This window comes from Mustela nivalis, assembly GCF_964662115.1.
Source record: "Mustela nivalis genome assembly, chromosome: 4".
In the NCBI taxonomy this organism is placed as follows: Eukaryota; Metazoa; Chordata; class Mammalia; order Carnivora; family Mustelidae; genus Mustela; species Mustela nivalis.
This window is the reverse complement of record NC_139023.1, coordinates 149,511,289-149,527,323: the sequence shown is the minus strand read 5'-3', so window position 1 is coordinate 149,527,323 and position 16,035 is coordinate 149,511,289. Positions and strand designations below refer to the sequence as shown.

The following is a 16,035-nucleotide window of genomic DNA, read 5'->3' as shown; positions in this document are numbered from 1 at the left end:
GTCATGATCCCAGGGTCCTGGGATTGAGCCCCACATGGGGCTCCCTGCTCAGCAGGGAGTCAACTTCTTCTCCCTTTCCTGCTGCCCCTCCCCCAGCTTGCGCACTCACCATGCGGTCTCTCTCTCTCAAATGAATAAATAAATAATATTTTTAAAAATATTTTTTTAAATGGCAATATTCCCTAAATTAACATATAGATTGAATGTAGCCTCCATTGACATCCTTGGGAAAATGTGTCTTTAGAACGGAAGTCTAGTCATTCTAACTTACTTGAAAATATTGCAAAGTATAAACATTATAGCATTAGAAGTAAAAATAAAAAACAAGCCCCATGGACAAAACAGAGGCTTCAAAATATAAACTGCTATAGGACCTGGAGGTGTAAGTTACACACTAAGGATAACTTAAAGGTGAAAGGAGTCACCTTTCATGAATTTTGCTAGGGCATTGAGGAATATGGGCTTAGGCTTTTTGTCCCAGTTATGGATAAGAGATTAATTTAAGACTATTTATGAAAACAGTATTTTCAGAGATCAGTTGTTTGTCACCATAATAACTATTGTGAAATTTGTTAATATCAAAAGAAAAGCAGCAAAGAAAGAATACAGATAGTTGTTAAACTCATCCATGTTGAGTCATGAGCATTTGTTATACTAATTTTGCTTACTTGTATGTTTGAAACTTCCCACAATTTATTTAATGAAAGTGAAGAATGGGAAAAATATGTAGTATGTTTAACTGAAAAAAAATTTTATCGAAAAATAAATGCTTATATATATATATATATATATATATACACACACATACGTATATATAAGTTCCATAAGCATATATATATAGATATATATACATATATTGCATAACCACATTCCATTTATTCCATATTAAAAGGAGATCAACAGGGAGACAAGTAAATGTTGATAGTAAATCTTTACACAGAAAAACCTGCAGCTTTGTTACTAGTTAGGAATAAAACTAACAGGAAAGCATTGCTCTGAGTTTATTAAGCTAGAAAAAGATTTTAAAACCTTATATTAGCTAGATTACTCATTTCTGTACTCGGTAGTGACTGTCTCTTCCTAGAGGGAAAACTAGCAATAGAAAGTATTTATAATTACTCACTTCTACTTGACCTAGTCTGTGGGATACACAAGTGTCTGAGACATTAGTGAATGCTAATATAGAATAGAATTTCTTCTCTAAAATGCTGTAAATTTAGGTGACCCTCCCAAATATAGGTGGCCTTTTCAGCCCTTTCATTGTTCTGTGACAACTAGCAGTTAACACATACTACAGGTCAGGTAGTTTCCATGCTTTCAGTCCTCCAAGCTTGAGGAGAGTAGCTTCTATTACGGTATCTTAGAGATGGGGGAACTCAGTCTTTGCAGAGTGAAGCGATTTTCCCCACATCACGCATTAATAATGAGCTCACTCAGGATTTGAGCCCAGGCAGTCTTACTTCAGACCCCCTGCTTTTTGAATCATTTCTCCAAACTCCTCTCAAAATGAAAGCCATGTATCAAGTAGTTGACTTTTCCTGTGTAGGGCCATTTAATTGCTTCAGGATAGCTACTACTAATATTTCAGCTTCATTTTACTATAGATTCTAGATGGTTTTGACCATAATTCTGATGGGAATAAGCAGTGAAACAGATCTTCTGATATATAACTGATGACATTGTAAATAGGTACAGCCTTTTTTGGAAAGCATTTTGGCAGCATATTTCAGGAGCCATAAAATGCTCATATTTTTTGACCTAGTTAATGCCACTTCTGGGAATCCTCTAAAGAAATAGTCTAATATGGAAAAAGCCATAAGCACTAAAGTGATCACCACAGCCATGTTTGTAATAGAGCAACTGGAAGCAACTCTAAATGTTCATCAGTAAAGGAATGATTAAACACACCATGGTACATTTACTTAGGCAGCCAATAAAAATGAAGTGTGATGCAACATAGACAAAGAAAACAGAGTCATCTTGAGCTTTCAAAGCAGCATACAGCTGTATGTTCACTAAAATTACAGCTTTTACAAATAAGAAAAAAGACGGAGGGGAGCCTGGCTTGGTCAGGTAATCTTCTGCTGTTGGTTCAGGTCATGATCTTGGGGTCCAGGAATCAAGCCCTGTATCCGGCTCCGTGTTCAGTGGGGAGACTGCTTTTCCTTCTGCCCCTTACCCCGCTCACGTTCTCTCTCACGCACACTGTCACTCAAATAAATAAATAAAATCTTTAAAAAAGAAGATGGCATAGAACAGTGGTAGTGGGTGATTATTTTTCAGGCTTTTTGTAATACAGATTTATTCCTAGTTTTAAGATTTAAGTCACATGATTACTTAATGTTTTTGTGTATTCATCTCCTAACCTTGACTAGATTATGAGCTGCGTGTTTAAAAAGAGCATCACTGGACACAGGCAAACTTCAAGCACCTTGTAGGTGCCCCATTTGCTGGTTGCGTGAACCTCCGCCAGTCAGTCAGTCTCAGCTGACTCATTTGACCCATGAAGTGAGCGGTGCAATTTGCAAGACATGAGTGGAATCTTTGGAGTGAGGAGACCTTGCTGTATGTCTTTGGCTCTTAGACAAGTGGCTCAAACTTTGTAAAGCTCAATTTCCTCATCCATAAAAATGGAGCTAGTGAGATCAAGGTCTGGCACTCCCTTAGTAGAAGCTCTAAAAATGTTCCTTCCATTTAGTCACAGCCCTTACAAAGTGCTCCTCACCTTTCTTTATCCTTATGTGACAAGAACAAATACAAAGTCTTCAGCTAACTCCTTTTGAGCAGCTTTTACATGTCCATCTTCCGGCATAACTTGTTATCTATAATTTAGAGTTAAGGATGAAGGACAAAAAGCTTTGTCATTCAGCGTGGCCCAGAAAGTTTTCAGTTTTGTTTTAGTCTTTTTTTCTTCCAACTGTACAAGTGTAGGTAAATGGTCATTGTCAAATATTTGGAAAATACAGAAAGCTGGAAGAAGAAAATGATACCATAATCTTTCCACCTAGAAGTAACCATTATACATTTCATTTTATTTCTTCTTAATTATTTCTGAATATCAGATTTTTTTAAAAGAGAAATAGAGGAAAGCTCTTATTAGAACATTTGTTATGTTTGGGGCAAGTTTAATATGATGTTTGTGTTTGTTTTGAGATAGTTTACCTTCAGTAAGTTACTCTTATATAGGGATAAAGACCAAGCTAGCAATAAGGAAACAGATAGAGGATGGGGATGGGGATTGTTCTGTCTTAATTAGTAGGACAGGTGTTTTGTTTTTTTTCTGTATTTCTGATACCTGTCAAAGAATGAACTTAGGTAAAGTCTAACTACCCAAATCATGCTTCCTGAACTTTTTTTTTTTTTTTCAAGGACAGTTCCAATTTTAAATAGCTTGTGATGTTTTCTTCATAGTTATCCTATACTTTTTCAGACCATGAGCTGTGAATTTTGGTTTGGAAAATATAGTCATCATACATAAACTTGGAATAAAGAAAAAGCTTACAGAATAACCACAATTTCTTGGCTCTTGTCCTTATCATTTTTAGAACATGCAATTTTTAAAAATTATCAGTCCCTGTAATATCCTCTGGAGAAAAGGAGGAAATGTATCCAGTGACAGAACCAACAGAGCAGCAAATACCTAGAAAGACAGCCTGAGCTACTGTGGCCATGTGGGGCCAGGCATTGATGTCACATTACCCAGACTTGTGTTGGACTTGTACTGAAATCAGAAAGGACTTGTACTTGTTGAAGGATTAAGAGCATTGATCCCTACGTTTTCTGGACTTTGCTGTGCAAGGGTGGCTTCTACAGGATGACTGTAAGAGTAGGGGAAAAGGTCTTTTCCCTCTCTTGTTTCTTTTCTTCAGAGCAGCAATAGAATTATGAAAGGTGACAGGGTACATCCCATATAAATAATTTTCAGTGTGGCATATCTGTCATTCCCACTACATCAAGGAGGACATGAGAAATGTTCGAGGTCAGTGTATTGTCTTGCCTCATCACTCTCCTTTGAATATGCTGCTGTGGCTTGTGCCCCTTTGACTGCTGAGGTCTGCTGCCCCAGGCTAGAGACTCTTGATTAGTTGGGAGTAGGTGTCCCTCATTCCTGTTTAAGTATCTGCACATCAGGGAAGTCACTTGTCCTTTTGAGTCATTTCTTCTGACAAAGATGGACCATAACTCCTTACTGATACTTGGCTTATTAGCCCTTTCCAGTCACTTCCTCTTTGAGGAAAATCACTTGACCTCTTCACAGGAGAAAAGCTAACCTATAGCACTGTTTGAGGATCCAGCTTGGACCTTAATGGACCTCTATAGCTTAAGGCAGTACTTAGGTATATTGGGACAGTGAGGATTTGGAAATGTCCTGTAGGGGGTTGGGGCAGGGGCAGATAACTAAACCGTGTAAACTTTCTACTTAGAATAATTTTGGTCCCTCCAAAAGTGTGCTTGCCTGAGATAGGACTCCGTGCCCTATGAAAAATTATGACATGAGCCTTTTGAACTGCTGAGGGAAGTAGTAGCCAGAAGCTGCAAAGAAAGTTAGCTGAATTTACACACTGTTCTTATAAGAGAAGTGATCAGTTTTACTTAATTCACTGGACTCTTTAGACTTTTTCTATAATTGATTATTGTTAAAAATGATTTAATTTTTTTCAGTATTGCCTGTCGGGGCACCCGACCTTACCGTGCAATGTGCTCAAATTCAAATCAACTACCATTATGTTGGACTGTGGACTGGACATGACTTCCACTCTCAATTTCCTTCCTTTGCCGCTTGTTCAGAGGTATGTGCTGCTGCATCTGGGACAAAATGAGCTTTAGTTTGTTGAAAAATGGTGCTGCCTAGCATAAAGATTACCAGTACCTTGTGTGTTGTCCTTAGTTTACTTTGTTCACTTAAAAATGTTCTTCATCAGAATTATTTCTTTGGCTGGGTTGATGGAAAGTGTTATATTGATTTATTGATTGACTTCTTTATTATAACTTCTTCTGAGCATCTGTAAAATGTTCCTGCAACTGCTCTGTGCAAGTGAGGTCATGTATATTTCATCTTTCTTGCTAATTCATGTAAGAGCTGATAAATGGTCAACTGATGAGCCCAAGAATTGAATTTTAGAATCCTTTAACTGCCTTTGCAGGGACTTGACATCACAGAGCCTGACATTTCTTTCTGATAAGTATCTATGTGTTATTTTCATAATAGGTATAGATATCATGGAATCACATATGAAGCCAAAGTCCTTGTCTTAAAACAGATTACCCCAAACCTATAGTCACCACTGTTTACTCTTCCTATGACTTTGTCTAAAAAATTGTTTTCCCAGCTTGCTGCTAAATTGAAATTTGTAAGGGAGGTAACTTAGAGAAGCAAATATATTTCCAGTAACAAAAAGTATTTTCACATAGGAGAGACAGAAAAGCTATCGAAAGCAGATTTAAGAGCTTAAAAGCATAGCAAACTGGGCAAACCCTAATATATCTCATTCATTTCTGAAGACATCACTGTGTGCAATGATTATTCATAATGATAATCTTCTAGAGAAAGTATAATTAAAACTCAACCTTTGATTTTCTTTCTGAGATAAGGGACATAATAAGGTGAAGGGGACAGAAGGAATTCTAGATAATTTCAGATTACATTTTATGCAAAGCTGATAAAATTCAGTTATCACACCCAACACTTAGAAATACATTTATTATCCACAGATATTATCTGTCTATATATATAATTACAGTTGCTTCAGAAACTGTAGGTATCATATTTCTGTAAAAAATGACTGACAGGTTATTTCTTACTGAAATAGTCTGATATTATTGTCTGGTTCCCCCCAGAGATTACAGTTTTAATTTATTTTGTGTTTATTAAGAATCTGCACTGTGCTGGACCAGAGGATACAGATGTAAATAAGACAACTTTCCTTTCCTCATGGAGCTTTTATTCTGTTGGGAAGGAAGTATTCCACAGCCAAAGACTTCATTACACTTGTTTTAAGAGAACAACTACATGCTTGTGATAATTATTAAAAAAAAATTTTAAATAAGGTATTACAAGAGTTTCCAAAAGGGGGCCTGCACACTATGCAAGGTCATGAGTTATCTTGCTGCTCCAGTCCTGAACTGGGCAGACAGTTCTTAGCTGCATATTTTCCCTTTCCTGTTCATTCTTGTCTTTACCTAATTCTTTATTCTCACTGACTCAGCATTGGAATCCTCCACTCTCTTCCCCTTATCATTGTTCTTCTGTCACAGGGAAGTTACGCTAGTGGGATGATTGGCAGCCCATATATATAGTTCCTTACAAAAAGTATTTTCTGTTGCTCAGGCCAGAAACTTTGGAGATGGTCTTAGCTAAAATAGTACCCCCAGTCCCTTCCTAACCCCTTGTCCTGCTTTATTTTTCTTCCTGGTACTTAAACTATTACATTATATGTATGTATTTACTTTATATATTATTTATTTTCTCCACTAGAAGTTTTTTAAGGGCAAGGATTTTTTCAGTTCCCTTCACTGAATCCCCAGGGCCTAAAATAGTTCTTGGCATGTAGTAGCTACTCAGTTAAGATATGTCATATGAATGAATCCTTTTATCTTCTCCAGATTCCAACCCTTCTTGATAGCAGTTTCGCTTTTAATTGTAATCTTTTCTTTATCTTGAACCTTTTCATCTTGATTCAGTTCTTCCCATTTAATTATGCTTGATTATTTCTAACTTAGTATTTAAAAAAAAATTTTTTTTAAGATTTTATTTATTTATTTGACAGACAGAGATCACAAGTAGGCAGAGAGGCAGGCAGAGAGAGAGAGGAGGAAGCAGGCTCCCTGCCGAGCAGAGAGCCCGATGCGGGACTCGATCCCAGGACCCTGAGATCATGACCTGAGCTGAAGGCAGCGGCTTAACCCACTGAGCCACCCAGGCACCCCTAAAAAAAAATTTTTAACCTTCTCCCGACTCCACTTTCCCCTTCAGCATTACTAACTCCTCTCCAGTCTGTGATTTGCCCATATCACCTATCAGAATGCTGCTCTCTAGAGTCACCAGTGACTGCTATGTCACTAGATGCAGTGACACAGTTCTCATCACACTTGGCCCTTTGGCAGAACTGTCCTCCATTATCATGCATTTCTGCTTTTCCTCTTTTCTGACTCTTTTTTTCTATCTGCTTTGGAGATTGACCTTTCTATAACAATAGTCACATATCAGAATTCTTCAATATCCAGTGCTTGGCCATCAGATACTCCATCAAGGGAATTTCCTAAGTGCTCAGGGCTTTGATAATCATCTAAACAATAACCTACAAATGTGTGTCTTTAGTTACTAATTTTCTTCTGAGTTCTAGATTCATGTACCCAAAATGCCTGCTGAGTTTCTTTCTCTCCTTGGATGTGCTTTGAAGGTTCTTCAAAACTCAGCATGCCCCAACCTGAGCCCATGAGTAGACTTCATTCAGAAGAGGAGAGAAAACCCTCCCAGACCTAGGTTTCCTCCACAGTGTACCCTATCTTAGTGACTGACATGCTGATATGAGAGCGAGAAAATTGGAAAGTAACTTAGATGTGCCACTCTTTCTCTTTGCCCATATCCAATCCTATATGAAGCCTTGTTATTTTTACCTTCTCAAAGACCCTGGAATCCAGTCTTTTCTCTTTAGTCCTCCTGTAGGCATGACCATCTTTATAGGCATAATCGTCAATGCTTCCTAGTCAGTTTCTTCAGTCCTGAACCTGCCCTTGTCTGAATCCAGAGCCATTTTTGTGTAACTTTTTTATTTGAAATCATTTCAGATTTATAGAGAAGTTGCAAGAATAGTACAAACAACTCTCAATTACCCTGGTTAATATTTCATCACATGTACTTTATCACTTTCTCTTGATATGTATGCATGCATACAATTTTTCTGACTCATTTGAAAGATTTACTTTTACTGCCTAAATACTTGAGGGCCTATTTGCTAAGAAAAAGGCAATTATTTTATATTACCACAGTACACTAATCAAAATCAGTGAATCAAAATAATTCGCACGGACACTGTGCTAGTATCTAAGCTGTATACCTCTTTCATATTTCCCAAGTTAGACCAGTTTTATTTCACTATAATGCCTTTTATAGCAAAAAAGAAGAGCAGTTCTGGTCCAGGATTCAGTCCAGGTCACAGATTGCATTTAGTTATCCTGTCTTTAGTCTCCATTAATCTGTCATTTTTAGAAGTATGGGTTAATTATTTTATATAATGTCTTTCAGTTTGGGTTTGTCTGATGTCTCCTCATGTTTAGGTTGGGGTTATTTTGATAGGAATACCACACAAATACTCATATACATTATCAGATTGTACATGATGTCCATTTTCTTCAGAATCATCTTTTAGAAATAGACATCTAATCTTGTCTCTCACCTGTTTAAAACCTTTCAGTGGTTTTCATTGCTCTCGGGATAAATACCAAGTTCATCTTGGCATATTATGGTTTATGCTTACCCCTGTAGTATCTCACTTTTTATTTCCTTTCAGTTTCAGAGAAAGCCTCTCTCCTGCTCGGGAGCAGTCACGCAAATTTTTCCTTCAGCCATAAAGGCTCTTTTCCCCCTCCTGCAACCCCCCTTCCCTTAGACTACTTAGCAAGAGCCTTTATGCCTCCAATTTCTATATAGGAAGGAGCTAGAGATAGCGCCTGGTTGGATGTGGTGAGAGAGGGTAAATGGGCCTCTTCTTCTTTTTTTTTTTTTTTCCCCAAAGATTTTACTTTTTTTTTTTTTTTTTTATAAACATACAATATATTTTTATCTGTGAATCGCCAAGATTTTACTTTTTTATTTGACAGAGAGACAGCGAGAGAAGGAACACAAGCAGGGGGAGTGGGAGAGGAAGAAGCAGGCTCTGAGATCATGACCTGAGTGGAAGGCAGATACTTAAGGACTGAGCCATCCAGGCACCATAAATGGGCCTCTTCTTGAAACTTCATTTGAATAACCTTCTATGTAAGATGTCCAGGACAAAGGTTGGTCAGAATGACTTGGAGGAAAGTATGGGCCTTGTAGCTGTCTTTCTCTCTTCCTGCCAAACCTTGCCCTTTGACTTAGTTTCCCCTTTAATCTAGAACTGTCTAGATCTCAATCATCATAGACCCAGAGAAGTCTTTTGATGCTGCCTTGACCAGTCCCTCTTTAGGGAACTTTGGACTAGACTGCATCATCATTTTTAACATCTGGTGCTCTTCTTGTGTGATTACTTAGGAGGACAGGTATGTTGTGTTCATGGTCACATCACCAGTACCTACATGCCTGACACATAAAGAAAGATTCATTATTGAATGAGTGAAAGTGAACACCTCATTCTCCTGTAGTACTATTATTACCACATGTTGAGGCTATTGCCTCCCTGTTCCCTCTTTATGGAAAACCTCCTCCACCCTCACCTCCTAATTCCTATTCCCAGCTCTCCCACAGCACCCCATGCTGTCAAAGGTGCCCTTTCTGTATGAACCCGTAACATTTCTGCTTACCCCATCATAGCTTTTATTTTATTCTGTTGTGATTGCTTTTTACCATTTCCCTGTACTAAAGTGCACACTCCTGAAACTCGAGGGTTATTTTACGTACTGTCATATCCTTGCACTTTGTATACTTTGTTCAGAGTAAGCTTTTACAAATATTTTTTGAATGAATAAATGTAGTCATGCCTCTTACATTCTTTCCTGATTATAAAAGTAATGCATTTCAAAGTAAGAAGCTGGAAAAATGAAAAGTTAAAAGAGAAAATGAGTTGCATACCATGTTTTTTCTACCTTCCATTATTTTTTTTAGGCTATAGATTATTTTTAAATGCCTTAGGCTATTTATTTACTTATGAGAATATTTTATCTATTTTTTAAAACAATAAGTGGGAAAGGGGATTTAGTAGTCTGGATATGTCACGGAGATGAATAGTACTGCATAAGGAATATGGTGATTAATATTGTAATAATGTATGGTGATATCCAGTGACTACAGTTATCGTAGTGAGCATTTAGTAATGTATAGAATTGTTGAATCACTATGTTGTATACCTAAATCTAATGCTGTATGTCAATTGTACTTTAATAGTGTAAAATAAATAGCAGATCTTGTATACATGTGTTTTGGACTATAACATTTTTAATGGCACTTTTCCCTAAGAAATTATTGTTAATAAGAGATGGAAAGATGTTTTATCCATAATCATAATTTTTCTAATATATTCACCTACCATATTTTTTTTTATTGTGTTATGTTAGTCACCATACAGTACATCACTAGTTTTTGATGCAGTGTTCCAAGATTCATTGTTTGCATATAACACCCAGTGCTCCATACAGCACGTGCCCTCCTTAATACCTATCAGCGGACTCACCCATCCCCTCATTCCCTTCCCCTCTAAAACCCTCAGCCTATTTCTCGGAGTCCACTAGGAGATGGAAAGATTTATCATCTATAATCATAATTTTTCTAATATCTTCACTTCCCATTTTTTATCTAAGTAGATTTCTGTAGAGACTTCTGCCTCCTAATTTTAAAAAATTTACACAGTTGAAGGCCCCTGGGTGGTACCATCAGCTAAGCATCCAACTCTTGGTTTCGGCTCACATCATGATGTCAGAGTCGTGAGATCAATTCCCATATCAGCTCCACACTGGGTGTGGAGGCTGCTTAAGATTCTCTCACTCTCCTTTTGCCCTCTCCAGCCCCCATGTGCACATGCACGCTTGCACACTTGCTCTCTTAAAAAAAAAAGTACACAGTCACATTCTGTAATACTAAAAACAATGTAATAAATCCCTTCCCCTTTGGTAACTTAAAAGTATACGGACTCTATGATGTAGTCATTAACTGATCAGAACTCAGTCACCAAATATTTTTATCTCTGTTGTCAGCATCCCTTTGCCATTGGTGACATGTTTCTGTGGCACTTCATCTGTGGCACTCTTGTTACAACATGGTCATTGCTCTTCTTTGAGCAATCAGTCCCATCAACTGGCAGTCTCTCAAATCCAGAATAACTACAGGTGTTTTGTAGAAGGCTTTGATGTTATTTTAAAAAGCGCTTAACAAGAACTAAAACTACAGTATCTGAGGGGCTCCTGGCTGGTTCAGTTGGAGGAGCATGTGACTCTCACCTCAGGATTGTAAGTTAACAGCCCTACGTTGGCTGTAGAGATTACTTAAAAATAAAATCTTTAAAAACAAAACAAACCTACAGCATCTGAAAATTTTGCTTTTTACAAACTTATTGTCTGATGAACAGTGTAGCATTCTAATCAATTGTTGGTAGACAGCTAACTGAATCAGTCATCTGTAATTTGAAGGCTGATTTGTGGGTGTATGATAGGGAACAGACAGAATATCATGTCCTGTGATCCAGTTCTCGTTATAAAGGGAAGTGGGTATTTACAGCCTTCCTTTAGAGAATTAGTGTGCATGAAATGAGAGCAGTATTCACGTTGTTTTGTCATTATACTTTCATTTGAGTGCTTGGTTTTTTTATTTGATCTGACAGTAAGTATATTTTTCAACAAGTCTGGAAGTGAAGACATCCAAGTCTGAAAGAAGACATACATGTAACTATGAAATGAGATGGGAATTAAACAGCTAATGATAGAATATTTTTCTGAGAGGCTAGAGCAGAAAGCTCCCAGAGTTTAAAAAACAAGTTTATCAGGTATAACTTATACAAACCAAATTTACTCTGCTACTGGTAGTTTTCATTCCCAAGTATGAAATCCAAAATTCTCACTTTTTGATAAATAAAGAGCAAAATGTAAATAGAGAATAGAGGCAAGGGACCTGTGGGACTTCATTATCCTTATATTCGTACAACTTTTCTGTAAGTTTGGAGTTACGACAAAAAAGTTATCCCCCAAATTCCTATTTTTTTTTCTAAAATTAGATGAATATGTATTTTACGCAAGTTTTTAACCTTCCTTGAAGATTGGAAAATAGTCACAATATTTATGGGTTTTTTTAAGATTTCATTGATTTGAGAGTGAGCTAGCGAGCACAAGCAGGCAGAGCAGCAGGCAGAGGGAGAGGAGAAACAGACTCCCCACTAAGCGGGGAGCCCAACATGGGGCTCAGCCTGAGCCCAAGGCAGGCATTTAACCGACTGAGCCACCCAGGCACCCCAATATTTATATTTCTATTTGACTTTCATACCCTTTCACCTAACTACAAAGTCAGAACTTGATAAAAAACTATTTTGGCAAGAGGATGAGGGACTGTATACTAACTTAATTTCTGATATGGAGTCTTTCAGTCCCACGCCATTACTTTGCCCTTACTTTCACTTTACAAACTAATTTTGGGATGAAGTGCTAACATCCTCTTGCCATCCAGCTTGTACTTCCGATGTGCCTTTCTTCACATAACACCTTGGTCATTAAGGTTTTCTTTTTATCAGCATTTTTTTCCCCTAAGTTATTTGCATTTTCAGCCTTCAGCATAATTCTAGTCAACTAATAGCATACACTCAAATCCTGAGATTGCCAGAAGTGAATGATTTCTGAATCTGGACTTTTTTAATGTAACATATATGTGAAATTAGCCTCATCTTCTGGAGATTATTCTACCAATGTATGTTGTCACTTTGTAATACTTAGGAGAACTAGGTTTATTTTCCAGAATTAGAAACCCAAGCCACAGGTGAGAAGTGACTAATATCTTTATAAACAGTGAATCCAGAATGTGGACTTGACTGAAATTCAGGTATTTTTATTTGCCTTGAATTCAGGCTGATAAGCAGCTAAGTATTCTTGTCAGAGCACCTGACCCCAGCTGCGTCTGTTTTCTCATCCACAATATGATGATCCTGTTCAGCCCTCCCCTCAGGCTTATTGTCAAGCATAAGCAAGGGGCAGTCAGGGGCAGTCACTGGGAAACGATAAAATGTTGTAGTGTCTCATCTTTCTTTTTTCTCTTTATTATTCTGCATAGGAGTCTTTTAATTTTCCCAATTTAGTGCTAAACTACTTGTCATTTTAATGTTCTGTTGCTGCATAATTCTTAAGCTTGTTACAACATGGTTATTTTTCATCTTTTCGATTAGTATTTTGGGTGGACATTGCCGCCAGCAATTTCAAACTCTTTTTAACTTTATGGAGATGATACAGTCACCATGAAATCACTGAGGACTATAATCTATTTAGGATAATTTAATCTTTTGTTTTGCAGTCCCAGGCTGTCTAATCTTCCTGGCTGGTCCCTAAAGGATGGAAGTGCTTTCTTGGACAAGGTAATAATAACTGAGGCATATCTATACCCAGTGGAAGCCATCTTGTCATACCAGAGCCACCCAATAAAAATGTAATGGATGGGCTCATTTTTTTTCCTTTGTATTCTCTGAAAATTCCCAAGATCCATGTAGGGTCTTCAGTACTTGGTGATTATTTTTAAGAGCCTTTTAGGGAATCTCAGTGTTCAGATTCAAGTCTGTATAAAAATCTAAGAACTTCTGCTGCAAATACATTTTATCACCACAGAAAGAAAAACTATTATTTTTAGAATTGCGATGAGAGTTTCAAAGGTATTGCCTATAGAGACTTCCATCCAGTTCGTTCTATTTTCAGGCTGTTACTGACTCCATGACGGGAAGGAGTAAAACTTTTTTTAAAAAACAACTTTAAAATCCTCAAGAATGTGAGTTTTAAACTGCTTCCGTCAGCAGTTAGGTAAGGTAGGGCTTTGAGAAGAGTTTGGTTCTCACTCTTTGGGTGAAGAGAGGCCATGGAAGGAGGGCAGTGTCATCGTCTGATCAGATCACTCTGGCTGCCATTGGAGAACAGACTGCAAAGCCAGTGTTAACTTTCCAGGCGATGTGTTCTTGGGGGAGTAGGAAGGGAAACATGTTCTTGGGTAAATTTAGGTAGAGGGCCTTCTAAACTATGAGCTATCATCTTCTCATTCCAACCTTTCCCAGTAGCCTAGAATGGACAGCCTTATATAGGTCATGAAAAAAGAGCATAGTTCTAGGAATCTAGGATTTGGGATTTTATTGTGACGAGTCACTGACTAGGCCTACAGTAAGTGACTTAAATAACTTTTTTCTTCGAGGCTGTTGAATTTTTGACATTAAATTGTCTTCACAGTAATTCCTTCTTCAGATCAGTTTTTAGGCAGTTAATTTATAAAGAGAGACCAGAGGTATAAAAAATTTAAAACGATCATCTAGTTGCATTTTCTACTAAAAAGATCAGAGGTAAAAGAAGGTTGAAAACTGTAAAGCTCATCCATGCCGTTCTTAGTCCTCTAAATCATTCTTTCTGTCTCAAATTTCACAATTGAAAGACCGAAGAAATTTAAAGATCCTTAAAAAGAATCATCCATGTAAGGCATTTCCTTCTAACAACAGGTATTGTTAAATAAAGAGTTGCTCTTCTTACAGAATTAATTTCTTTAACTGCACCCCAACCTCCACTGTAGGGCAAATGCATAATTTGAAGCCAGATTTCCCTCCTAGCTAGTCACATAAAATTATGTGACATTCAGGAACCTGTGCACCTGATTTCAGTCTAACTCTCCTGCTGGCTATAAATCATTGTTCCCTGAGAAAGACTCAGAAGCATCCCATTACCGGTGCATTGTGAGCGAAAATGACTTGCATGTGTATGTGGGAGCATTTCATTAGAAGGGAGTGGTGAATAAAATACAGAGACACCGTAAGTGCGGGGAATGGCAAATATGCTTCTCCAAACCAGGAAGGATGAGAGCCTCAGAAGAGGCTTGTCACGTGAGGTGGACATGCCCTGATGTGTAGCATTACGGGGAAGAAGGTTACATGGGCAATTTAAGAGCAGGCAGGACTTTGAAATTTCCATGATTTGTCTTTAATCATATTTAGCCTCATCCTGAGGGAGTTGGGAGTCTTTTCCCATTAAACATAATTGCTCTTTTGCTTTTTGCTAGCAGGTACATTGTAATTAAGAACTGTTTTCAGTCCGTTTTTGGCTCAGTCTTTCACTGTTTAAATGGTAGTCCTATAAGAAGAGGAATCTGTTTATTATAGTGAAAGACAAGGAGATGAAGTCTTCTGTCAGGGTTCTGATAGAAGACTTGTAAAATTCAAAAGGAAAATCACATATAGTTAATACCCTAATTTCAGATAAAAATTGAGAGTGGAACCATGCAGACTCTAAAATATAAAGACATACATAGACTATATAGACATACATGTTCATTGAGTAATGAAAACATGATGGAACAAAATTCTAACAGCATTTTTCTTTTTCTGGAAAGAGCAAACTATCAACCAAACACTGACTTTTACTGGTTTCCTTATAACGTCTTAGAAAACTTTAACCTTAATGATCCAAAAAAATCCTCCACAGATTTCAGTGTAAAGTATGAGTGAGGGAAGACAACAACTTTAGTGGCCTTCAGGAAGCACTGTAGCAGCCCCTGTTGGCGGCCCTCTCATGCCTCTTCTCTGCATTGCTCTGTCATAATTTCAGATGCCAATACCTGTATGAGTCTGCCAGAGAGATTTTCTCCCTGAAGTCGCATGAAATGCAGGAGCTGCCATGTAAATATCCCTTATCACTTGCCCCTGAGAATGATGACACCAAGGTGTATGTTTTATACCATTTCTTCGAGTTCCCAGTGGGAATAAGTCCCAGCTGTACGCAGTGGTATGTAGCTCAATAACATACCATTGTCACCCCTCTTCCTTTCCCCTTATCACTTGCCTGTCCTCCAGCTTTTTTCTCAGCACTTCCTCTTAGCTCATACTCACCCTTTTCTTGAGATCTGTTAGGGAATCCAAACTAAGGCATATTAAATATCGTAGGTCATGAGCAGAGTGGGAATTGTAGTATATCTCTTTCTATATAAATATACTTTTTTCTTTTGATTGAATACATTTGGTTTACAATCCCAAATAAATTATATGCTCTGCAAGGACAAAGATTATATTCACAGAGGTGATAGCGATCATGGTTGTTTAATCCCTACCCTCTACTCTTAATTTCCCTCCTTGTTTGCCCCTTGCCCCTCAAACCTTAGTAGGAGGAGGAAAAGGCTGTAAATCATTT

The 16,035-nt window shown here is 37.6% G+C and overlaps 1 protein-coding gene across 3 annotated transcripts in view; it reads left to right on the top strand.

The window, feature by feature from the left end:
• INTS9 (integrator complex subunit 9) overlaps nucleotides 1-16,035 on the top strand; it is a 106,512-nt gene that overhangs the window by 30,687 nt on the left and 59,790 nt on the right. For 2 of the 3 annotated variants that reach the window (XM_082726881.1, XM_082726882.1), the window contains exons 2-3: nucleotides 4,663-4,790; nucleotides 13,181-13,241. In XM_082726881.1, the coding sequence (XP_082583007.1) occupies nucleotides 4,663-4,790; nucleotides 13,181-13,241 (189 nt within the window). The remainder of the gene's footprint in view (nucleotides 1-4,662; nucleotides 4,791-13,180; nucleotides 13,242-16,035) is intronic. The other variant, XM_082726883.1, reaches the window with a different exon arrangement.